This window comes from Opisthocomus hoazin, chromosome 2 (genome assembly GCF_030867145.1).
Source record: "Opisthocomus hoazin isolate bOpiHoa1 chromosome 2, bOpiHoa1.hap1, whole genome shotgun sequence".
In the NCBI taxonomy this organism is placed as follows: domain Eukaryota; kingdom Metazoa; phylum Chordata; class Aves; order Opisthocomiformes; family Opisthocomidae; genus Opisthocomus; species Opisthocomus hoazin.
Genome location: NC_134415.1, coordinates 7533066 through 7559061, shown reverse-complemented (window position 1 = coordinate 7559061; position 25996 = coordinate 7533066). Strand labels below are relative to the sequence as shown.

Sequence of the window (25996 nt, the reverse complement as noted above, 5' to 3'; positions counted from 1 at the left end):
GGTCATCTGGCCCAGCCCCCCTGCTCAAGCAGGGGCACCTAGAGCACGCCTAGACCATGTCCAGGCGGCTTGGGACTGTCTCCTTCCAACACAGACTTTTACAAACAGCAAGCTGACAAGTGGAACTGCAAAAACATTTGCAGCACGGGCAACACGCCCAGGTGTTTGGTGACTCTCTCCGACCCACTGAAGTATTCTCTCCACCACACAAGCAAAACAATGCCACAGCAGCAAAGCCTTGTCACCATTAGTTCTCTAAAACTGTATCCAACAGCTCTCGAGGTGGAAGACATGGAACTAACAGAAGCCTGGCTCAGTTCGTTTCACTGTCTCAGAAAAGCAGGCCCCAGGCAAACCAATGCAGGAGAAGCAGTTGACGCAGCAAGTGAATGAGGAGCACAACAGGACACCGTGTTGTGTGCCCGAACGCGTGTGCCAGCTGCCAGCCGAGACCGATAGGATCACCCACGCTGATGGGCCGAAGAAGGCACCTGAACGACCACGTTTAGCCATACACCCCAAACAGCGTTCAGCATTCCCGGCAGAATTAAGCCCAGAATTGCCCATAACCTGTCCAAATGTGTCCAGGAAGCAGATATTGGACCCGAAAGGCTGGCACCATACTTCTTGCTGCTGGCAGAAGCTCCAGACCTGGGGTCATGGTTTATGCAGGAAGAAATCCAGCACTTCTGTTTAGTCAGCAGCTTTGCTGCGTGATGCGTGCTTCACGCCAAACTGAAGAGAAGCCCTCAACACGCCCTGCATTCCTGTAAAGCTGTGCTCTCCCCATTACACCCAGTCCTCGTCCCGCAATCGCCGCTCCACGCAGACAGCGAATTTCCCGCCTCCCCCGTTGGGCGGTTACCCGTGTTGAAGCAAAGAAATGGTTCTTGAAGAGCAACGGGGAGGGAAGCAGCGTACGGCCTCTCAGCGAAGCTGTGCCTTGACTGATTTATTGCTGTATATCAGGTCACCATCAGACCCCTGCTTTCCCAGAGCAGCTCGTCGTGCGCTCCTTGGCTCTGGCACACCACAGCCGCCTGCTGAAATGCTTCTGCCTGGCTAAATCAGTCACTTTGACATTGGTTGCTTTCAGAAACACACCCAAAGGTACAAGCAGTGTTAATTTTTTCAAAACAGAGAACAAAGAACACAGCTGGACCAAGTTCTAGGGTGTTTCTCTCATGACTGGTTTTAAAGGGTTGATCTTTGGTTCTCCCTGTCCAAGACTTTGAAACAACACAGTCTGAGCTGCTTTGACACGGCTCGGTGCATTCACTGCCATTTTTTCTTTCAGTCACAAGTTCTCAGAATTAGAAAATGAAACCAAGAAACGATCATGTCGTTAGAAGCAGAGACAGAACGTTCTGTTAGCTGAACTGATGAGAGACTGGATATGACGCTGTGGACCCTTAACCAAGGGCTACGTTATTGCCACTTTACCCAAGCTTATAAGCCCCTGGAGGGTCTCGTCGGTGCATTGCTGGCAGAGAAGTGCCTGAGCAACAAATCTGAAAGATGACAAGAAGCAGAAAACACCAGACACAGAAGACCAGAGGTTTCAGTATGTGGCCAAGATGCCCATTACCGGGAAACTCTCCCGAGCCACAGCACCGTGCTGGTGCTCCCACTGCTTCCAGTCTTCCTCCAGTCAGGACTCCCCCGTTGCCTGCGTGCTCTGGATCCGCCGCTTGTTCTCAGCCAGCAAAACACGCACCTTTCCTGCACAGAGAGACAGCTTTAACCAGGGTATCTATGTGTGAAATAGCAAACCCCGTCCGAGAAGAGGACCGGCAGCTCAAGACTGAACTTTGTTAAAAGGCTGCTTACCTGTCATATGGTTAGAAACTGGTCTTCTGCTCATTTGCTACCTGTACTTCTCTGATTTTGGACAACACACTGCTGATCAAAGTTGCACTTTTACGCACACGTTCTGCATTAGCTTGCTTTGTTATGGTTGATAATGACTTTGGTCGTACGACTGTGAAGCAAGAGGGAAAATATATCAGCCTGGGGTCATCAAAGTGATGATTAGTTGCCCATCATGGTCCCCCCTTAAAAATTACCTTCTGTTAAGGCCGATGAAGGCAAACGATAAGGCTTGGCTCTCTCTACAGCCAGCTTCCTTTGAACTCTGGGAAGGCTCTTGCCGTACTGGTGTGACAGGGAATGTCTGGCAACTGCTCTCTCTCTCAAGCGAGGATCACGATCATTCTGATGAATGAAAAGCGTAAATCAGAAAGTGAACTAATTCCAAGAAGATTAAGTGGCAAAGTGACAAATTCAGTGACACTGCTGTTTACAAACTTTAAAAAAAAAAAAACAAACTTAAAGCAGGTCGCAGTCTATAGGGCCTTTACATGGATTTTACAAATTCATACAAAAATCACCGACTGCAGCCCAGCTTACCCCAATAGTCCATTTTGCATTGGAGTTCTCTTCCACGAAAGATAGTTTAGGTTCCTTTGCTCGTAGAGGGGGAGTAACTGATTGTCTTGGAGATGCACAGGGACTTGCTGGGCATGCGGTGCGAAGCCTGGATTTCAGAATAGACTTCGGTGTAAAGCCAGGAAAGGCAGAAGCAGACGTGGCCAAAACTTTAGCTCTCTATGAAAAGAAATAGGAAAGACGTGTTTGTATAAAATGCGCCCTTTCTCTTTTGGACATCCCATTGACACAAACTCCTAAATACTTACAGAAGTGGAAATCTGAATTGTATATGAGTGTCTCCTCACCCAAATATTATACAGCCTCTCCTCCCTGGCTATATAGCAGTGTTGGGAAACATAATTTCAGCAACAATACAGCCATTAGCACTGGATAAACATGTGTCATACAAATAGCTGGTTTAAGAATGACAACTTTTACCTGGGAACCATCTTTGTGTATTAGTGTCTGTAGAGTATCTCAGTGAAACTGTATGTTCAGTGCGGAGCAGAAGTTAAGAAAGCTATGAGGCTGCCAGTGTACATCAAACAGAAGAATAATAGAGACATTAAAACGACCATGTATCATACTGTTTGTGACGTTATTCTTTTTTATGGCATTTGCCATTTGTTAGTTTTGATTGTGGCACCCTGTCGCGTTAAAGGCGGGTAAGGGAAGTCTGAGAAGTGGCAAAAGGAGAGCCCTCCCGTTGAGTCACGAGGTTCAGAGGAGACCCCCTTGCTTTCTAAACTCTCTCTCAGAGGAGAGTCTAAGGGCGGCTGGATCAACTCCTAGTCCCAGACTTGGTCAACGGTTTATGTCTAAATGGTTAAGTGTGCAGCCACTTCTCAGATTCAACTTGCCTGCCAGAGCCCCTCCAAGGACTTTCACTGAAACAGTTTTGCAAAGTTGAAACAATAGGTGATTTATTCAAGCGACAGTTATCACAGATTCAGAATTGCTGTTGATAAATGCACTGTCTACAAAAGTTGAGCTCAAAGTAATAGTTTAGCGTTTTAGTTAACAATGTGTTCCCGGGGCTATGTCTGACAAAGTCAGAGGAGCGACTCTTAGCAAAAAGGCGTCCTTTCTTGGGGGGGGAAGATAGGTTCAAGCCCGTCGACCCGTCCATCAGGTGAAGTTCTCGCTTGGCTCCTCCTCCCAAAGTGAGTTTTCAAGTGCCAATTTTTATATGTTTGGAAATCTTTTTGCAAGGTGGGACTAAGTCAATTATTGTGTATCGATTGGCTCTTGGCATGGAACGTTGTGTCGTCAGAAGCGGGACTCAGCCGTGTGACACGCCTTCGGAGCGGGCATCTTGGTATGCGCATCCGGGGGCCATAGACTTGTGTGAGTCTAAGTGATGTAGCTAACCATTTCCACTTGGATTACGGGGGCTTCATTCTGCTCCCTGTCTTGCAGCTCAGGGTGCTGGGTACTCCTGAGGCACAGAAGGCATTAAGTACCTCAGCCTTTTCCTCATCCTTTGTCACTATGTTTCTCCCCGCATCCCCTAACGGATCCTCAGCCCTCCTTCTGTTGCTAATGCGTTTATAGAAATATTTTTGATTGTCTTTTACAGCAGTAGCCAGATTAAGTTCTAATTGGGCTTTGGCGTTTCTAATTTGCTCCCTGCATAACCTCATGCCATCCTTGTAGTCCTCCTGAGTGGCCTACCCCTTCTTCCAAAGGTCATAAACTCTCCTTTTTTTTCCTGAGTTCCAGACAAAGCTCGCTGTTCAGCCAGGCCACTGCTTCCCTGCCAGCTCATCTTTCGGCACATGGGGACAGCCTGCTCCTGTGCCTTTCAGACTTCCTTCTTGAAGAATGTCCAGCCTTCCTGGACCCCTTTGCCCTGCAGGACTGCCTCCCAAGGGACTCTCTCAACCAGTGTCCTAAACAGGTCAAAGTCCGCCCTCCAGGAGTCCACTGTAGCAGTTCTGCTGACACCCCTCCTAACTTCTCCAAGAATTGAAAACTCCATCATTTCACGATCACTATGCCCAAGACGGCTTCCAACCATCATATCACCCACAAGTCCTTCTCTGCTCACAAACAACAAGTCCATCAGTGCTCCTTCCCTAGCTGTCAGGTTCCACCATTCTGTAGTCTTCAAAGCTGCATCCATACATAAATTAACATACATAAAAATAATCCATAGTCTAAAAGACTGCACATCAGAACAGTACTTCCATGTCCACTGTTAAAAGAATAGATTTTTTGAATTTATTTTGACAGATTGAAGCTTTATAAGGACATTTACTCCATAACCCCAGATTATTAAAGAAATTATTACTCAAAAATATGGTTTGTAACTAAGATTTCTGTACACTTTTGTACCTTGTTCAGACTACTGCGTGAGCTTTACCATCAGGTTTTCAGTGCTGTGATATGCAGCCTTCCAGTATTGCAGACAAGAACTACTTCAACTAGAGTAGCATTCCTAGTAACCTTATGGCAATCATTTTGGCTCAAATTTCAAAGTATGTGGGTAATATCCCTTTAAATTTGAGATCTTATTCTAAGCATCACACCCTCTCTACGCTTCATTTTTGCTGACAACAAACTGTAAAAAATAGTGAAACATCTGAGGTGTGATCGAGTTTTATGAACTAAGGAGCAGCTTTCCCAAAGTTTAAGACAAATACAAAGAAATATTGCACAGCCATAAAGACAACTGTTTACGGTCTGACTTCAGCCTAGTACAACTTAACCGTGAATGTGAGGAATGACCAGGTTGTATCGTCAGCCCAGTTCTTTGTGCCAGAAGGTCCAACATCATTTATAAAACTGGAAGTAGTTTGTTTTAAATTTTGGCTTGTTATAGAAATTCTACGCAAACTTTTACAAAGCTTCAAAAGCTTTTGGCTTTACTTCTGAGGGTCAGCAACTCTTGTAAACCAACAGCATAATTTCTAAGCAATACCGGCCACTCAACCCACTATTCCCTCAAAAAGCCGTCAGACATTAAGCACACCGTGAATTACACATTTGTATTGAACATTCCTAAAATAAGCTGTATTTACATATTATATAAATGTAAGAACTCTTAATATAAAATAGAGAACTGCAGTGACTAAGGAAATCACACTCCATATGGAGTTACTTATTGAGACCATTTGTTTATGAAATTTTACAATAATTTATATAAATTATCTCTTACAAATTACATTTTTTTTCTTTTTATTAATCCACACAATTTTGATGACTTTACAAACAGTCGTGTACATTATAAAGTTCAGAAACAGATAGAGCATCTTCCGGCGCACAACTGGCTTTGGAAAATTAGACAGTCTTTTTTTGTTCTTCCGTAGAGTCTTCTCTGCCATGTCTGCATCTTCTTTCTGTTTGCTTTTTGTTCCATCCACTGGACTTCCAATTTTAATGGAAGACAAATGTTATTTCCGTTGAGTGGAGGTGACCAAGAACCTTATTTTCTGGTGGTTCTGTAAAGAAAGGGAAGTATCAAACTGATTTTTTAGTACCAACAGTATTTAGTAGAGGAAAAAAAACCCCGTGGAATGACAAAATCACTGCCAAAGAATTATTTATTGGCTTCTTTGTACATATCAAATTGGTTTGTTAGTACCAAGAGTATTTAGTAGAGAACAACAAAACCCCCGTGGAATAACAAAATCAATGCCAAAGAAGTATTTCTGGGCTTCTTTGTACATATGGTCAAGGCAAAAAAGGTACATAAATAAGCTTCCTTTTTCATTCCTTACCAGACTGTCCCAAGCATTCTCAGTCACTATTCCTATGGGCTTTTAGAGCCCCCTCTCCCAGCTTTCAAGAAGCAAACACCCTCAAACAGTACTCCACAAGGAACCAGAAAACATGTCCGGAAACAAGAAGCTCTCTCTACCCATTCTCTGACCCCCTCCTGCCTTCTATGGGGAACTAAAGACCGTAGGAGCGTGGTTTCATCAGGCGGAATAAGACAATACAAGGGCACGCCATCCTTGAAAAAAGCAGTACCCACTTGCCCTTTTCTGTCCCCTCCCTCTTCTGTTTCCATCAGAAAACTAAACCGTTAAGTGGGGAAACAGGTCTCTATCAGACCAGCAAGCTCGACAGGCTTGTAAAGTCAGAGCAGAACTGCACAGCCAAGTGAGGAAGTTAGGTGGCTAACAGCCAAATCACTACCACAATAAAGGAACGCACAGAAGTGTTCAAAAAGAATTTCGTACTTGCTTGCTTTCTTCTTTTTTGATTTTGCAGTTCTACCTCGCTTCAGTTTTTGCTTTCCCACAGACTCCATAGATTTGGAATCCTCTTCCTCTTTAGTTGGAAGCTCCTATGTTAAGGAAACAGAAACGTCACTCATCCACAAGTTCTGACATTTCTACAAAATACAACGGCACCTTTCTTACATGAAGAAGTCATGCCAAAGTTATTTCCCAAAGCACTACAGTTTCTCTCCACAGAAAACAAACCTTCCATCTCAACTTACTCTACCATCCTAAAAGTTCAAATTCTGAAATGAGCAGAAAACGCATCAAGTAAGTTGAAAGAAAGCCACTGTGTCTTTTGTGAAAGGCAAAGCCGTAGTTCTTAATTCTTGACTAACACAGACACAAAACTTCCTTTTATAGCTAGTTTTCATGAAAGAAAATAAATTCTTTAGCTGATTACTTTAGAGCTCCCTTTTTAGTTATACTTCCAAGGAAAAAGGCAAGGCATTGCAAAGTATGGTTTCCAAAAGCAGTACCGAGCAAAAATCAAGAACATGAGACAACTAGAGCTTTTACTTACCGGTTCCTTCACAATTCGGGAAACGCTAGGTACATTTGTTCTCCTTGACTTCAAAAGACGGGGTGAAAAGACAAACTGAACAGACAAGTCCGGGTCTAAATCCTTAGGCTGCACAGGATGGGCTGCTTTTCCACCTAAAATGACAACGTATTGTTAACATGCACGTGCAATATACACAAAGGACAGCGATGAGAAATGAAAGCTGATCATCAAGAGCACAATAGCTTGCTGAAATAAAAGGTCCAATCATGTTTATAAACGCTCGGTGTGGAGGTATTTCTCCCCCATAACTGCCTCTTGGGATCCATTCTTTTCAAGTAAATTGTGAAACAGAAGTAAGCCACTGGAGTGATTTTTACCTGCACTTACATGATCAAAGCTCTTCTGCTCAAGAGGCAGCAACAGTCCCCACACATCTCAAAAACATTTTTTGATCATGTACTCAAATAAAAAGAATCCTATGAGCAGTAACTTCACCTACAAAGTACATGCCCATGAAAAACAATCACATAATTAAACAGCTCTATAGTTTGTTGTAAGATGCAGCTCATCTTAACTTACAAACCAAGCAGAATTTGGAAGCGTGCCTCCTTTATCTCTCTGTTGGGATGGCAATCACATACTAACAGATAACCTCCAGTTTTCAAAACTGACAGAAATCATGGTCATGAAAAAAAAAGAAGCTCAAAATTCCATTCACTCTACTCAGATGAGCCTCATCCTCTGCTTCCATCGCAGCTAGCCAGCCAGTCACGTAGAGTTAGGGAAAAAGCTGAATTGCCTCTTACAAATTTTTTATGTTGCATGGCTACATTCTTTACAATACTTAAAGCCAACCCCACAGTCCGTTTTCTGTGGCTTACAAAAAAACGCATTGTGCCCCACTTTGCATATAAACATAGTGCCCCTACCTTTACATTTCTTTCTCAGCTTTGTCAGAGGAGGAGAGATTTCCACCTTCCCACATGAACGGAAGCCATCCTGAGCAGAGACGGCTTCTGTGTCTGCCGCCAAGAGATTTTGTGCCCTCTTCCTAGCATTTCCTCTAGGAGTGACAGGAAGCGTCACTTCGGGTTGAGGAAGCGCTGATTTAGACAGACGCAGGTCAGCATTTTCTGACACTTCTGATGAACTCGGTGGTCTTCTTCTGCCTCTTTTAGATGGCACAGGTAAAAGGAGCTCGTCCCTAGGCTGCATCTCTTCATCCTTGACAGCAGTTTCAGTAAAGTGTGTTAGGTATCTGGAAATATCTTGACACTGAAATTAACTCATAACTGGGAGTTGTGTTTATGTTAATGAGGAACAAACAGTAAAGGACCTAAGCACCTAAATCATTCTGACAATGAGTTTGCTTCCCTCAGCATTTTCTCCTTTGGCAAATGCCACCCAAGTTCGACAAGCTGCACTCCCCAACATAGCTTATTATCTTTAGCGTTAAAACTATTTCTTTTTTAAGTCAAATAAGAAATGTTCAAGTTCTAGTAAACCAAATGAATGCACGGTTATTTTCAAAAATAGTGCAGGCCCTTTTCTTGTACTACTACAGCTCTCGGAGGCCCAGATCTTGGCAGCTTCTACTCTGTGTGATCGAGGTACAGAAAACGCACAGCAGAAAAACATAAAAAAAAAAAAAAAAAAGAAAATCTGCCCTTACGTAATGAGGTTTGAACTTGTGTTAAGCAGCTAAAAAATCTCAGATGGTTTTGTGTTTTTTTCTAACTATCGGTAAGACAGGAGTGTCCTCAACTGGCAAAGTGTTTTCGTTTTTGTAGAAGATGGGAAAATAGTTCACTTACCCTACTTTCCTCTGTTGTAGGAAGATTGTTAGAAGCAGTTGTTTCTTCCTGGGGAAAAGGAACATTTCCTTCAACTTCAGCTGCTCCTCGATTACGTTCTTCAGATGAACACACACACTTCCCCTTAAGGCCATTTTCTGAAGAGGACATTTTGGACTCCTGGTGGTTTGTTTCACTTCATCAACAGAACGAGAAAAATTCATCATCAAGCTGCACAACAAACCTGGAGGAGCTCTACCGATTACTTGCTCACTGTGAAATCTTCAAGTTTCAAAACAGAAAGAACTAAGAACAATTAGGAAGTCCTTTACCAGCATATCTACCTCCAAGTTGTGGCTCCCATTATGCAATGAATCAAGGGCTTCACATTCTTCCCAGCTATCCAACACTACATAACAACATAACAACAGAGCTCTCTTAAAGAACAATCTGCTATTAGTCTTCTGTAGACAGCAGTTGCTACGTTGGAGGTTGTGAACGAACTCAACAAAAGTCTGTCCCAGTATTTGTTACCACTTGAAATCAATGATGATTTCGTTACGATCCTTCTCTGTCTTTACCACTAAGCAGCTGCAGCTTTAAAAATATCTGGTGAGAAAGCTGCTTCCCTTTCCATAAACAAACAGGTCCTAATTGAGCATGCACAGAAAACAGAATTTAAGGTCGAGTTTCTTTCACCGTACCACCTGTAGGAAAATCATCAGACAACTATGAGGCTCTTTTCCGCTCTTTAAAATTCTGCCTATTTCGAACTGCAAAAGGGCAGAAATGAGGCAGAAACTGGGCAGGAAGTGGTGTAAGGTTGCTATTTGATCACACAGTCCAGCCTGTCAAAATTCATACACCAACAGCTGGAGGGTAATCATAGGTTTAGTTGCAGCTAGCTGAAATTCGGTAAACTCAGTCACCACAATGCAAATACATGTATTTGCATCAATTCGGTTATCACAGCAGAAAAAGTCTCTCTCGACACATATTACTTATGACGTCTTGATTCTTAAGTGTCATATATTGTATGTGCAAAAAAAAGCCAAACAAAGCTTTATTCAGGTGCACCTGCCCTCCAAAACACTAACCTAATTCAAATGGATTTTTCTCTCTCTCTCCAAACACGTAGCTCAAGACTGAACTGTGTTAAAAGGCGGCTTACCTATCACAGTGCGAGAACCTGGTTTTCTGCTCATTTGCTACCTGTACTTCTCTGATTTTGGACAGCATGTTCCTGATCAAAGTTACCACTGAATGCGGTTTTCCTCCATTGTCTTGTTTTGTTATAGTTGATAAAGGCTTTGGTCGTACGACTGTAAAGCAAGAGTGAAAATATATCAGCCTGGGGTCATCCAAGTGATGGTTAGTTGCCCATCATGGTCCCCCCTAAAAATTACCTTCTGTTAAGGCCGATGAAGGCAAACGATAAGGCTTGGCTCTCTCTACAGCCAGCTTCCTTTGAACTCTGGGAAGGCTCTTGCCATACTGGTGTGACAGGGAATGTCTGGCAACTGCTCTCTCTCTGAAGCAAGGATCACGATCATTCTGGTGAAGCAAAAGCGCAAAGCAAAAAGTTAACTAATTCCAGGAATTTCATTGCACAGAACTAACTGTGCTATTTCTAAGTAGTGAAGAAATGTCCTCAACAGGTATAGTGGAACACGTCCACTGCACAGAACGGCAGCAGGTTCTCTAAGAGGAGCCAATGGGGCCAATGCAGCACAAGGCAAAGGCGACAGAGGTGAAGGCCTGCTTTGAGGGGCTGCAGAAAAGCCTACCGATGAAGGAAACATGAGGGGAAGCGGTGATGAAATTGTCAGGTAGAGCTGACAATAGTTTATCACAGCCCACTTCCTTGGAAGCCAATGATCACATAAGCTGCAGCAAGCTCCTGTTTGCAATAGCTCGCATGCATCCGAGACACCCACATCGTCAGCTACTGCACTGAACTGAACTCTTTGAGAACCTGACGGGGTGGGAGGTTGTTCTGAGGGAAAGATGCTTTCGATTGCGCATGACCAGCACTGACTGCACGCTTCCTTGTGTGGACCTGTGGCACAGAACTAACAGACGGGTCTCTAAAGACAGCTCTGGCAGGGCTGTTCCCAGTCAAACTCCGTAGTTTGGATCTAAGACTACTACTACTTCTGCTAAGTAAAGTCAACACCTGCATTTCAAAGCAACTGGCAAAGAAGATGAAAATCAGATGACCATGTCTCGTAGCCTCTATGGCCCTCTCAGACTAGACGGATGTAGCTCCCCCTTGACTCCCTGATACGCACTCACCTGACTCAAGCTGGATGGCACGACATCCATCGGTGTTGGAGACAGCAAGCCAGGTACAAGGCACTTATTGTAGCTCCCAAGAATGGCTTTGCTTATTGCAGGACCAGATTTCTTTAAAAAATTCAAGGTCTGAAACATCAGTCAAAATACAGGTTAGGACAACCATTTTATTTAATCATGCAGGTTCTGGAGAACCACTAAGAGAAAGAATGTAGGTGTTCACTCACACTTGTCACACTTGTCAGAAAGTTTGCATCAGTAATACGCTTCAGGTTAGCAATCTGAGTAAGCATTACTGCCTAGAGTCTCACACAGTGCAGGCAGCCAAAGTAACAGCTACAGTTTATCAAAGAAAGTCCCTTAACACCAAACATCAGCCCTTGCAATGCTTTATTAAGTATCTCCTAGCTTCTCTGTCAATACGCAGGCCTTTCTTTTTCCCTCAGCATTGGCATAAACTACACTCTAGAAAAGCTGAAACTAACACACAACTTGAAATCACAATTTAGAAGACCCTTTCCATGCTTGTTTGTGCAGAAGCTGATTTATGCCAGAAATACTGGCATAAAACATTACCATTTGCATCAAACCGGAGGCATATAGCTGCAATTATGCGTGCGTATGGGCAGGACGAGCAGACAATGCTCTCTGGCACTGAAAGGAGTGCAATAGAAAACCCAGAAAAGGCACATCTCTTGACATTCTCCAGAAAGACACAGGAAAAGATCACCTCCTTCTGGAAGACGATGCAAGTCACGTGAACAACTCCGGAGCTCAGCAAGCACATCCCATCTGCAGAAACAATGAACGTTTGACAACCTTCCGTACTCTCACTGTTATGTCATGGCCAGTTTACATGTTTGAAATCGCAGCATCTGGAAAGCTAGAACTGAGCACCCATTTGCTTCATCAGATCACTTCCAAACTTGTCCAAAAAAATCATTACTGCTTGAGGAAATTTCATCTCTAGTTCTGTGGAGGTGCTGCGCTTTGAGCTTCAGTTCAAAGTCATTTCATTTTATCACCATCCCCACTTCACAGGCTACATTACAAAAGCACCAAACGCCAAAACTCAGCAGACTCCCAGACAGGTTTCACAATATTAAATACCTTCTCACTACAACATAATCAGAGTTGGCTTGGGGGAGGGGGGGAGGGTTGCTGGGTTTTGGTTTGCCTTTTGAGTGACAAACAATGAACATGAGAACCACTAAATGGCACCTGACCTCCACTGAAGCTCACCACTATTAAAAGCAGTGAAATACCTACCAAAATTATAGGTGCTTGGACGAAAAAAATGCTCAGGTGGCAGACGAGAAGGTGAAACTCCCCATCTTAGACTCCGCTTGTGTACCAGAACATCCAAAATGAGGTTTGGAGACGTCATGCTTATTACAGGATCCGGTGACCACAGCGCAAAATAGGGGCAGTCATCAAGGAATTCTTCTGGCCTTCAAGAAAGCAGGTGCATAAGCTACACGCCAACTTTCAAACGACTTCTTTGTAGGGGTATGGAAAACAACTCCATAAAAAATCTACCTTAGTGATTCTGGCATTTGAGCACGATACCAGCAATTAATGTCAAACACACACAAATAAGTCGATGGTTTTCCCTGACCAGCCGTATTCACTTGCCAGCTGAAGACTGATACACTGGTTTCAGGAGATATTACTGTAAAAGACAAGACATTGTTTCTTAGAGGTAGAAAATAGGAGATAGCTGATCGTTTTAAAACACCACTTTCTGGCTTGGCTTCGTTCTCTTTTACCACTCGTGAAACACTGCGATTCCTAAGATAAGTTAAATCATGAAATCATTTTGTAATTAAAAAGATTAATGAAAACAAAATTACGGACTAGCAAACATCTCTGTGATAAGTTCCAGTCATACTGCCCCTTTTTCTTGTGCAGACTGCATCGGTTCCAAGCCAAAGCCAACACACAATTATTAGCTGCTGAAGTTTTCCATACATGAAGAGTTGATCAAGAGACCCTTAGCTAGATGACCAGTTTGACAAAACAAAGTATGCTTGGAACACATACATTGCTACTTTTAGAAAGCATACAGATGATTATTGGACACACTTGTATCACTCAGCTGGCATTATGAAGTTCCAGATCTGACTCCATTATGATTTTAAGGATAGCTCCTTGCCAGCATATTCGGAATGAAAGACGACAAGTATCACACAAAAGAAACAGAAAAAACCCAAACTCAACAAACAGGAAATCGGGATCAAGGTTTTCACACAAAACATCCACGATATTGTACTCCTGTTCTCTCGAGAAGCGGAACGGTCTGTCTTCTCTGGGGAGAACGCTTTCTCGAGATGGAAGCACAGCGTGTGGTACATCATTTACCCTAACGGAGTAGGGAAGACGACGACACTTTGCTTGGCAAAACGTTTCTCTGCTCTCTGTTGAATTCATCAGCACCCTTTAGGGATCCTCACCCACTTTCCTGTGTTTCCTTGTGAACTTCTGCACCACTTGCGTTTTCTTAGCCGCTGAAACTGCCTAGCAAGCTATCCATTCTTTTCACCATTCAGAAGACAGCGTCACTGCTAGCCTCAACCCACATCCAACACAAGCTCACGTGTGCCTAGAACTTCACTTCAACAGATTCTGAATAAAAGCTGATTAGAAACCACCAGAAAAGTTGCAGATATTTCTCCACGCCACCTGCTTCATAAAAAGGAGACAGAAAGGGGGTTTTGGTTCTTGTCTTGTTCGGGGCATTTTTGGGGGGTGGCAGAGTGATGGTTGGTTGCTTGGTTGGTTTTAACAAGCCGTTGGAAGGCACTCTCCTCAGAAACATGACACGAGTGGAGAAAATCCAGAGGTGTTTTAATTCGATTTTGACACGCTGTTGATCAAGGATGGCATCACAAAAGAGACGGAAGTTGCCAGTTCAGGACTAAATCAACCCTAATGAACAGAAATAGCCTAGAAACACCATGCAAGTGTCTTCTTTACAACGTCAGGCAGAAGGTAAGGCCAGTAAGGAGAGACAGAAGGTGAAGAATGCAGTCAGAACAAAAGGCTGTGAAAGCCACCACTGCAGCAGGCTCAAAGATATGGTCAGAGCAGAATCAAATTTGTAAACCCAGAGATATGTATTTAATTATTGCAACATAATGAAAGACACCACCAGAGTTTCGACTGTCTATGTGGACAAGGAAATCTATCGCTTTCAAAACTTGCAGGTGTAGGAACCTATTAGATTTAGAGAGGAAAAAATGGACAGGTAGATCATAGAATTATTTAGGCTGGAAAAGACCCTGAAGATCATCGAGCCCTGCCGTAAACCTAACCCTGCCAAGTCCACCACCAGACCACGCCCTTAAGCACCACCTCTACACATCTTTTCAATACCGCCAGGGATGGTGTCTCAACCACTTCCCTGGGCAGCCTGTTCCAATGCTTAAACAGCTTCCTTGCTGCTCTTCTTTGGACACGCTCCAGCAACTCAAGGTCTTTCTTGTAGTGAGGAGCCTAAAGTAAAGCTGTTCTTCAAGGTGAGGCCTCACCGGGGCCCAGTACAGGGGGATGATCCCTACCCTGCTGCTGCTGGCCACACTATTTCTGCTACAAGCAGGGAGGCCGTTGGCCTTCTTGGCCACCTGGGCGCACGGCCAGCTCATACTCACCCGACTCTCAACCAGCACTCCCAGGTCCTTTTCCTCCAGGCAGCTTTCCAGACACTCTGCCCCAAGCCTGAAGCATTACACACGGTTGTTGTGACCTAAGCGCACGACCCGGCACTTGGCTGTGTTGAATCTCATGCAATGGCCTCAGCCTATAGATCCAGCCTGTCCAGACCCCTCTGTAGAGCCTCCCTACCCTCAAGTACATCAACATTCCCACCTACCTTAGTGTCTTCTACAAACTCACTGAGGGTGCACTCGATCCCCTCGTCCAGACAACTGACAGAGATATTAAACAGAACTGGCCCTGATACTGAGCCCTGAGGAACACCACTTGTAACTAGCTGCCCTGTTTGAACAGGGAAAAAAAAATTCAGGTAGCGTTCCTAAGCAAAGGAGGGAGTTCTCTCATGCTTCAAAGATGACAGCTGGAGGAATAAAACGACTGACCAGCATTATACAGATGACCCCACCATACATCGCTATAGCCTGTCAGCCAGCATACAAGAAAACCTATTTTTTTCCTTTAAAGAAGTCACACACAACTTAAGCACCCGATTTTTCTTTTTCAATAACCCAAACAAGCATGTCTCTACTGATATTTAAGACTTTTGGACTCGGGTACAGAACAGCATTCATTGCTTAGATTCCAAAACCATTTCTTTTAGAATAGCCACACATGGACATCACAACACACCTTCATTAACGCTTTCGTCTCCATTAACGTGGTTGCAAAATTTTTCTACAGTCTGACAGCTGAGTAGCTTGATATTGCTGGTCTGCCCTCTCAAGGGAAGGACTCCATCCGCGAGATCTAAACTGTACTTTTCGCCACAGTATTCCAAACCCTGCGGACAAAATAAAAGAAGAGAGGAAAGGGCCAGTTGAGGTACGAACATACAGTATACTGAAATAGCAAAGAATGCATCTATCTAATAGAACATGTTTACTATATTGTATATTCCCCACGAGCTTACTTCTGATGGCAAAGAGAAACTCCATGTCACCACTTCAAGCAGGGCGGCAACAAACTCAGTGGCAGACGCTCTATTAACACCTCACCCTCCCACCAGAGGAAGGGTAAAGGAGGAAAAGGGAGAGAGACTTACAAATTGAATATGAAAAGTTTTATTAATCACACTACTAATACTGATAGTATTAATAATAGGAGAAATAATGCAAAATTTACAAAACCAATCCTGAATTTCCCAGAGCTGGGAGATCTACGCTGCATGTCTTCATTACAGAACTGACCAAATTAGAGAAGTCATGCCATTACTGCACCTAAAGCTCTGTCGAGAGGTATTACCTATAGGCACACCGCTACACTGAAAACGCATCCCTCTCTAGTAGCTATGAGAACTGCTGACTGATTAACCGTCTTCTTTCAAACCATGTAAGCTCTTACCACCTCCTCCTCTAATCTTGTCAGAGACTAACAGGTGAAATATCCCTCAGCTCCTTCACCAAGCACAGCCAACAGCACCAGGGGAAAACAGAGAGGACGTGCGATGCACACAGACTATGACTTTACCATCACATATTATTACAGAGCCAGCCAACTACTTTGAGATGTACACAAACCCTGGCAGGACTGTGTTACGCCTCTGATACCACCATTTTCTAAGTAAGCATTAACTGAAATACTGGCTTTCCAAATACAGGATTCGTTCAAACTGTCTACCATGCAACGCAGGAATGTGTGTATTGTGGACAAATAGCAGCTCGACAATTCAATGCACTACGTTTAGCAACTGCTGAGATGGTACAAAAAAGGTCTTTGAAAGCAGATCATAAATACACTGTTAGGCTAATCACTTGAGCACAGACTTACAACAGCCTTGAAAGCAACAGTTGATGCTCATTTGTGCCATGTGTTCCACAAGTCCTGTTTGTGACTTATTACTGCGATACAAAGTCAAAGATGCCCTGTTTCATAGCCACAAGTCTGATTCCTGGAATGTAAAGCGCTGCTGTAGTATATTTGGAAGGTGGCTGAAGAACCTGTCTTTTCTCCACAGAGGGCCTGGCTGTTCAGTTCTTCCTTGCAACACCTTGTAAGATTGGTTCCTGGTTCCATCTTCCACAACGCTCCTCACAGGGAAGCAGAAACAGCAGGGGAGTAAAAATATCCCAAATGCAGAGACTGGTGCCTCACACCTCCTAGAAGCCTGGCAATGTATTACTGGTTGCGCAGTCTGCAGAGGGTTGAAAGTCTTCCATTAACCACCCCACCGCTGTCGCCGGTCACAAACACAAGAACCTCATTTAATCACTTTGGGTGCCTTTCTAAAAGAGCGTCAAGTGGAATTTCTAGCAGACCCACATTTAAAAGCTGCTGAAACATTTCAGCCCTCAGAGGTGAAAACTGACACTCGGCACATCTTGTTCAGGAAAGGAAGATGACCAAGGCAAAGAACTGCCAAGTAGGAAAAGGTCCCACATTTTAACATGAAAGTGTCAAGACAGAATAAAATAGCCACGAGAGGAATGGCTATAGGCAACTGGGTTTTTCTTGCAAAGCAGCCCACACTACAATGTCTTGTCTTGGCCACTGCGAAGACTGTACTCACAAAGAACTTTTGAAAGAGGATAAACCAAAGCAGAAGTTCAAAAATGAAACTGAAGAAGTATTAAAGGCACTTCCTCCTATCAACCTGCCACAGGGCTTATAGGGCACTACAAGAGATGCAGAAGTGCACTGCAACGAAAGCCCTTTTACAACTAAAAAGCCAGTCAGGCTGCTCCGTGCCTCCAGAGCACTGTATATTTAGGTCAGAAAAAAAATGCCCATAAAGAGATGACATCCATATTTAGAACCTGCGGAATCACTTGAAGATATTTACACCTTGGTGCCCTGAGAGACAATGCCTTTTAAAGAAACACCGCCTTTTCCAAACACCAAACTTTTCTCTATTCAAAAGCAACATTTACAAATGAGGAAAGACCTGTCCTATATGTGATGACCAAGGTCAAAACTTCATCTCATCCCAAGAAATAAAACAACGCATAGTCCCTAAAAAAACAGAGGACCATGATACAAGAATCACCCCTATTTCGTTCCGTACCTACTGAAACTATGCAAGAGAAAGTATAAAAACAGGAGGAAAGAATTGCTCTGACTGATTTTGGAAGAGTTTCAAGCATACTACTGAATGGAATCAGACGTTACACAGATGCATCTTCAATCTGTTTGACAGCTGAGATATAATGATACCTCCTCTCTATTTTAAACACAACATTTTTGGAGCCGGTTCTAAAAATTTATGTATCCTCTTTGGACCAAGTCATACCACTGTGTGCTGTCTTGACTTCTCTTGCTGGCTTTAAGAGTAGATGTCGTAGGTAACCCAGCCAAAAAGTAGAACGAGCTATCTTTATAGCAACTAAGTTACAGGATCAACACTGAAGAGACATTGCAGGTACATTTCATCTGAAGTCCAGTTAAGAGAGCGCAAAAGAAAAACAAGAATATAAAACAAAAGATATAGGACTGTATTTTAGGAAAGGACAAAGGCCATGCCCAAGACGACTCAGCCAAAGATTATTTTTTCTTGCTAGGCATCTCTGAATTTTAATGGTAAAGATTTGCCCTGACAAGTTAACTGCTGCTCACTTAGAGAAAATGACTCTTTTCGTCTTTTCACATACATGCACGTCTTACCTCATACATGGCTTGTCCTGATACCAAGCGTTTTCTGTCACCAAATGCTAACTGCAACAGATGCAAGCTCACAACATCACCTTCACTGAAAAAGGTATAAACGATGACATTTGATTATAAAGCTGCTTTATAGTCCTCGTTTTCATTTCTTCATAGCAGGCTCTTGCTGAAAAGAAAAACACTGCTTCCCACAACCTGGTAATTGGTCACATTTAGCCACTGAAACATGAAGAAGGCAGTGTTGACACTAACAGCTGCAGGGGCAAATGCTAACCATGCAATTTGAAAGCCTTAACCTCTTGCATGAACTCAACATTATTGGAACTTGCTCTTCACGGTGGAGAGTTCTTGATCAAAACTGCTTTAAAGTCAAACTTTAAAAGATTGTCACTCTACGAATGGCTGAGCTGATTCAATAGCTTGCTGATGCTGAAGGAGAGAGAGATCTTTCTCCTCTTCTTCCTTCCCTTCCCAGCAAGTTCCAGTCCCTCTCTTGCATACACTGAGTCCTTCCACACACTGATTCCATTCATTAGCCCAGCAGGAAACCACTGACTCTTCTGCTGAACGGCGATCTAATGCTATTTTAATACCATGGTGCAAATATCAAACAGATCATGAAACAGTCGTCAAGAAACAAAGGAAAGCCATGAAGAAGGCAAGCACAAACTAATACAGCCACTGTTGCTTTGCCTTCTTCCACAAGGCACAAACTATCAGCTCACCCTTCATGTCTGGTCAATCCTGTAAACATTGCATCGTAACACATTACATACCCGAGAGAATCTCCTGCACAACTAAAGAAACAAAACAAACGCACATGTATCATCTGTATGTGAAGAAACATCTAAAAAAAACCACAACAGTGACTCATAGTAAGTTTGTATTCACCTTTCTTGTGTAGACTGAACAGCCCACAAGTAGCAACGATTGCGAGGATCGTTCTCAGGCTCTTGAAACGTGACAGCATAGACAGGAATCCTTCCTCCTTCAAACTGAGAGTGGTGCCTACAGAGTTAAGAAAAAAAAAAGGAGAAAAAATAGAAAAGGTGACCCTACTGTTTGTAGAATTGTCGAAGCATCTCCTGAGAAAACAGCACCTTACATGCGTATCCTCAACGAACAGACAGTCAGACTTCCATCTCAAACAAGTGAGTCAAGGTAGCTACTACATTTTAGGCAACAGTCAAGAGGTGAGGAAATTACTGCCTATCTAACACAATAACCTGGATTTATGTCCTCCTCTGCCTGAGGATATGCAACATAACTGATCCCTTCAGTTGCCAAGCAAAAAGGTTCTTGCTATTCTTCTAGCGTACATAAATATTGAATTTAAAATGCAACATATCTTCCAAACAAATTTACAACAGCTACAAACAGACCTCTGCACCTCCAGGCATGGCCAAGTGTAAAGGCCTACTTACTCCCTCTTCAATGTTTTCATGTTCCATAGGGACAGGTAGCCATCTGAAAAACCCACAACGAGCTGATTGCTTCTGCTGATGTAGTGCAGGGTTGATATTGCTGATCCTGAAGGATTTTGTAGTTGGAAAGAGAGATGTCTCCCTTCTCCGGTCACAGCTGCTCTTCTCTGTGGAACTTCAGCAGGAATTCTAGTGAAAACTTCTAGATCTATGCACACAGAACCACACAACAAAGGAATGTGTTATGCCATTTACATTGCATGCTAAACACTGACATGACAACACGTAGAATCTCATTCTACCATCCCAGGCAAAATACCCACTGATGCAACACTTCTTTGCCACTTCCATTTTGGACCTCTTCAAAGAGCAGAAGAACTCTCCGATCGGACAGGTATTCTCACTCCTATTTCAAAACCAGGTAAAAGTCTAACCTTCATAGCAAATTCTTCTTGGACTCTGTAAATCAGGAGTTTGGGCCTCCTGATGAAGCTATTTGAAGTTATTCGTCCAAAGGCACGATTTTTGAGAAGTCAGATCTATTTTAAAAAACAAGCCTAAAATTTGCCCCAACTCAATTAACAGAAGCAGCAGAACTTTCCTGAGAAATAGGGCACCTCTGACACAACCGCCTATCAGGCAGCTGCACTGACACACACGGTAAAACTTCTACACCTCACTGGCAAGAATCGTCGTGACGGAGGGATCTTGGCAGCAGGGAGGCGCTTACGGCATTAGAAGGAGTGTTCAGCCACTCCCGTTTTCGTCGGTTCAGGACTGCACGATGACAGCCCACCGTCTGTAACGAGTAGTCGCGAATGGCTGCACGCTCCTGCCTTCAAAGTGGGATGCATATTGTTTATTGCAAAGACACACCTTGTCTTACTGTTAAACGCAAGTTTGAAAACTGCAAGCTTACCCAATGCTTCTAGCTCATTCTGTTTGTAATAGAAATCATCCAAACAAAGGTCAACCAGAAGCAGATGACCAACATCTGTAGCCACTGCTGCCACTCCAGAGAGCCATTGCAGGCTCTGGTGAAGGTGCTGAGAGCTCACCCTGGGTCCTCCGTGACTAGTGATGGGTTCTATAGCAGTTACCTACAGGAAAACTACAAGTTAACAGTGAAGCTCTTTGACAAGCTAAATAGAAATCACTCCAAGGTGAAGGCAGAATTAGCACGTCACAAACAAGAAAGTAAACACAGGATCATAAGACTTCAAAAAGAGCATTGTTTCCCAATCACATCAAAAAGAGAGGGACGGGGGGCAGGAGGCCTGTACAAAAATCTGTTGCTGCCTTCCATTTACTAGATTTCCTGTGGTTATTTCACTGAATTAACTTCAATGCTGCATTCTAGTATTACGGCTTACCAACGTCCATCACCTGCTTAGAAATAACGAACTCCAAGAAAACAGAAAAAATTAGTCATATGCAAGAAACTCGATCATGTTGAAGGGACTGAAGGATAAAAGTAAATCGAGTTCTCCCACTGCTCACAGCCCATCAGCTCTGTGGTACCGTCTATGCCTTCTTTGCCAAATAGCTCTTAGGATGAATCATGGCTGTACGTCAGACGAGGAAGCAGCTGAGTTGCACGGCAGACGCACCACTTCCATGCGAATGAAACACTTCTGGAAAGTGTTGACGGGAGACAGCGGCTTGGTAAACCGTACACTAGTCCTCACTTAGAATGAAAATAACCACCCGATAAAGTAGAAGCAGTTTTAAATGCACACCAGCACGTCTAGGAATGTGAACAAAAATTTAAAAAGCCAGCCTAAAGCAATGGCAAAGAGAACAGCAGCTTGTTAGGGGAAAAGCCAGCTCCAGCTAAGGGAGACGTGCACACCGCTCTTGAACACGCAAAGCGCTCTGCATGCGGCTTTACGACAAAGCAAAGGCAGACCTGCCAGCACCTGCAACACATCCCAGGACAACACTGACTGCTAGAGCAGAGAGACAAGCACCTGAAGACTCCTGCACTAAAGCCATACAACAAAAGAACACGGGCTATCCTTTCGCCTGCTTACAAAATGCAACAAAACAGAAACAGGGAGTTATAACCACCAACAAAGTTGTACATGAAAAGAAAAGAAAGAAGTGAGCATCACAAGGTAGTGCATGGTTTTATATACACTTCTTTTACCCCCACAGGTAGGGAAAAATAACCAAAGTCCTCAGCCCCAAAGGTTTCTCCTCTCCCAGATCCAGCACTTGCTATGGCTACACTCCCTGGCAGTCTGCCACACAATTGACCTTTCCTCTTGCTCACAAGCATTCGAATCTTTAGAAAGACCTATGGTAACTCAGACGACTTGTCTTTGTTTCAGATTTCCTAGAAATCCAATTCAATTTCCAATCTTCTGTGCTACTCCAAGGACTTTCAAACACATTTGGACCGAAAGGCAGTCGTACAGTCACTAGAAATACCCTGTATTAATAGACTAATGGCTTGACACCTTGGCCCAGAGGTACTCGAAGTTAGCGTTAACCTGTACCACTTCGTTGTCCACAGAACACACACCCACATGGAAAACAGTCCCTAAATTCAGGTGCTGATTAAAGCCTTTAAAACAGTCATGACAAACAGTGCAGAAAGTGATGTGAAGAACAGATCTGCATTTGACTTGAAAAAACAATCCGTGTGAAAATCAGAGAAACAGTTGGGCAGATTAAAAATATGTATGATGTTCTGTCTACTTTGGAAGTAAGAGTTAGAGGACAAATTCAGATCATATGGACAGTGGCTAAGTGCAAGTTTTGTTGGCTTGGTTTTTCTTGCGCTTACTCCCACTCACAGTTTCGAAGTTAACAGTCCAGCCAGCAATACCTGTGCTCTGTCTCTGCTGATCTAACTTCTCCAGTAGCAAAAAGAAAGCAACAGACCAAATATGCTTGGAATCAGGAGCAGTCAGGGCATAGGAGCAAAAGATCAGACAAGCTTTGGCTTTATTCCAGAATTCATAACCTTCAGCACACAACTACCGAGTTGTCCCACCAAGGCTTCTTCATAGTTTCTCCTGAACCACTTCTCTGTGGTATAGAAAATCTCCCTCATGCAACTGATGAAAAAGTACGTACCTTTCCTGGAAGAACAACTGCTTTAACCACTCGTGATATTCCAAGGTCGTACAGACAGAGAACACTTCCCTCTGCTTCTTCCAGCCCAACCAGCAGTCCAGTTCTCTTCTGCCAGGAAAACTCCTTTACCGCACGAACAGTGGGAGGCTGCTTCTTTGCCCCCCTGAAACGGTATGCAGAGAGCCGCTCTCCTGTCACAGAGTTCACTACCTCAAGATGAGGACCACGTGCCAGCCATGCTAGCCCATTTCTCCCTGTAAGAGAAACGGAAGCTGACTAAAGCACATTTCCAACGGAAGATTGGAAACAACTGAAAAAATCACAGTCACTGCCCCTTTCCTTCAATAAAAGTACCGCCTTACCGAATCCCGGTCAGTTCTTTCAAATCACCCATTGAAATTCTCAAGCCATACATCTTTTAAAATCAACAACCTTATTATTTTCCACTTGACTGTCTGGGATAAAGATGACAATACATTGATCTAAACTCTTTCTACCATCTGCAGCTTTGTTTTGTTTCTAGTTTTGCTAGAAGTCATCTAGATGCGTATGGGAATACAAGCCTTGCAGTGTACTTCCAGTAGAACAACTCTAAGCCAATTCATTTCTAGTTTATTAATTGTACTTGACGCATGCCTGCTTTGGCAGGGATTTGGGCTTCAGACCTTAGAATGGGCACTGTGTTCGGAAATTTACACTTCTACACGGGATGTTTACACATTCCGTTGTGCTCAACTCCTTCAAGCTCAAAGGAAGTATTAACTCAAGTCCTGCATTTCCAGCCAGGTAGACAGATTCTACCTGGTCTTAAAAGAAGCCAAGACATGCAGACAAGCACCCAGCTCCACTTTCAGATAGCCTAGAAAGGCAACTACCTCATCTGCTTAGCCACTGTCAGCAGCTCGCACTGCGTACTCATCAGCACCCTAGTAAATACTTTGGAAATACGGCTGCAGCGCTCAACAGCCTTGTCCCCTTCCTCCTGTTTCTATTCAGACCAGAAAAGAAAGAGCAAAGGGGTTTGCCTCTGGAACATTGCCGTAGAACGATTTCTGCCTGCGATGCTATCATGGTCACAGAGCTTGAGCCGGTGCAAATGAAAACGGCCCCAAACAACACCCGTACTTTTGCGAAAACTGCCTTTTATTTCATCAGAAATTGAGGAGGGCTCACTGACTCCGTGTGTTCACGGAAATTCTTTGAATAGCACAAGACTGGTGCAGGTGCTTGTAATTTCAAAGTTTAACTATACTCAAGTTTTAATATTGGCATTTATAATCGATAAAACACCATTTCTGCTCTCTCTAAACCTGGGGAGTCACCTTAACTGCACCAACCTGACACAGCTGATACTATGACCCGATGCTGCAGGTAACCTCCAGGCAATGACAACTTCATACCAAGACCAAGTTTATGGGAAAACACTCACCTCTAAAAAGCTTCCCACGCAGCACAGAACGTGGGGTGATCTCATCGTCCCCAAGGGCCTGAACAGTCGCCTCTGGAAACTGCAGCAGGCTGCGGGTTACCCGATCTGTTAGGCCTTGCATTCTTCACTGTAAAGAAAGAAAAAAACACAAAAATGGGCTCACAGCAGCCATAAAGGTTTTTGACATTGACAGAAGTTTCATCAGTGTGCAGTCAATAACCTCCTACACAGCTTTTCCTTAAAAGATGGCACTGGGACAGACGCAGGTGCGAAGGGTCTCAGCGCAGCGCACACACGCAGCCTTCCTCGCAGAGGGAGACCGGAGGTAACGAAGCGTTGCCGCGGGACACCAGCCCCACCAATCACACGGCAGAGAGAGCCTTCCAGAACGCTGGAGGTCATCTGGCCCAGCCCCCCTGCTCAAGCAGGGGCACCTAGAGCACGCCTAGACCATGTCCAGGCGGCTTGGGACTGTCTCCTTCCGACACAGACTTTTACAAACAGCAAGCTGACAAGTGGAACTGCAAAAACATTTGCAGCGCGGGCAACACGCCCAGGTGTTTGGTGACTCTCTCCGACCCACTGAAGTATTCTCTCCACCACACAAGCAAAACAATGCCACAGCAGCAAAGCCTTGTCACCATTAGTTCTCTAAAACTGTATCCAACAGCTCTCGAGGTGGAAGACATGGAACTAACAGAAGCCTGGCTCAGTTCGTTTCACTGTCTCAGAAAAGCAGGCCCCAGGCAAACCAATGCAGGAGAAGCAGTTGACGCAGCAAGTGAATGAGGAGCACAACAGGACACCGTGTTGTGTGCCCGAACGCGTGTGCCAGCTGCCAGCCGAGACCGATAGGATCACCCACGCTGATGGGCCGAAGAAGGCACCTGAACGACCACGTTTAGCCATACACCCCAAACAGCGTTCAGCATTCCCGGCAGAATTAAGCCCAGAATTGCCCATAACCTGTCCAAATGTGTCCAGGAAGCAGATATTGGACCCGAAAGGCTGGCACCATACTTCTTGCTGCTGGCAGAAGCTCCAGACCTGGGGTCATGGTTTATGCAGGAAGAAATCCAGCACTTCTGTTTAGTCAGCAGCTTTGCTGCGTGATGCGTGCTTCACGCCAAACTGAAGAGAAGCCCTCAACACGCCCTGCATTCCTGTAAAGCTGTGCTCTCCCCATTACACCCAGTCCTCGTCCCGCAATCGCCGCTCCACGCAGACAGCGAATTTCCCGCCTCCCCCGTTGGGCGGTTACCCGTGTTGAAGCAAAGAAATGGTTCTTGAAGAGCAACGGGGAGGGAAGCAGCGTACGGCCTCTCAGCGAAGCTGTGCCTTGACTGATTTATTGCTGTATATCAGGTCACCATCAGACCCCTGCTTTCCCAGAGCTGCTCGTCGTGCGCTCCTTGGCTCTGGCACACCACAGCCGCCTGCTGAAATGCTTCTGCCTGGCTAAATCAGTCACTTTGACATTGGTTGCTTTCAGAAAC

The 25996-nt window shown here is 44.2% G+C and overlaps 1 protein-coding gene across 1 annotated transcript; it reads right to left on the bottom strand.

Moving 5' to 3' along the window:
* Positions 1-1651: 1651 nt before the first annotated feature.
* Positions 1652-24621, bottom strand: LOC142364529 (protein ELYS-like). The gene is made up of 20 exons (XM_075444169.1): positions 24501-24621; positions 23072-23325; positions 20907-21087; positions 19988-20195; positions 19455-19571; positions 18564-18648; positions 15597-15747; positions 12792-12924; positions 12522-12703; positions 11983-12044; positions 11253-11381; positions 10364-10511; positions 10129-10279; positions 8979-9153; positions 8094-8388; positions 7183-7316; positions 6560-6724; positions 2410-2607; positions 2067-2214; positions 1652-1722 (listed from the first exon to the last, which is right to left on the bottom strand). Exons 1-20 carry the CDS (start codon positions 24619-24621, stop codon positions 1652-1654), a joined length of 3108 nt encoding a protein of 1035 aa, XP_075300284.1.
* Between the last annotated feature and the right edge of the window lie 1375 nt (positions 24622-25996).

What these genes read in the sequence shown, in the direction of transcription:
- LOC142364529 (XM_075444169.1), bottom strand. Translation starts at nt 24,621, where the DNA reads ATGCAAGGCCTAACAGATCGGGTAACCCGCAGCCTGCTGCAGTTTCCA. An exon ending in GCGTGGGAAGCTTTTTAGAG is followed by an intron (nt 23,326 to 24,500) that starts GTGAGTGTTTTC and finishes TTTCTCTTACAG; the next exon opens with GGAGAAATGGGCTAGCATGG. An exon ending in CAGTTGTTCTTCCAGGAAAG is followed by an intron (nt 21,088 to 23,071) that starts GTACGTACTTTT and finishes GTTTTCCTGTAG; the next exon opens with GTAACTGCTATAGAACCCAT.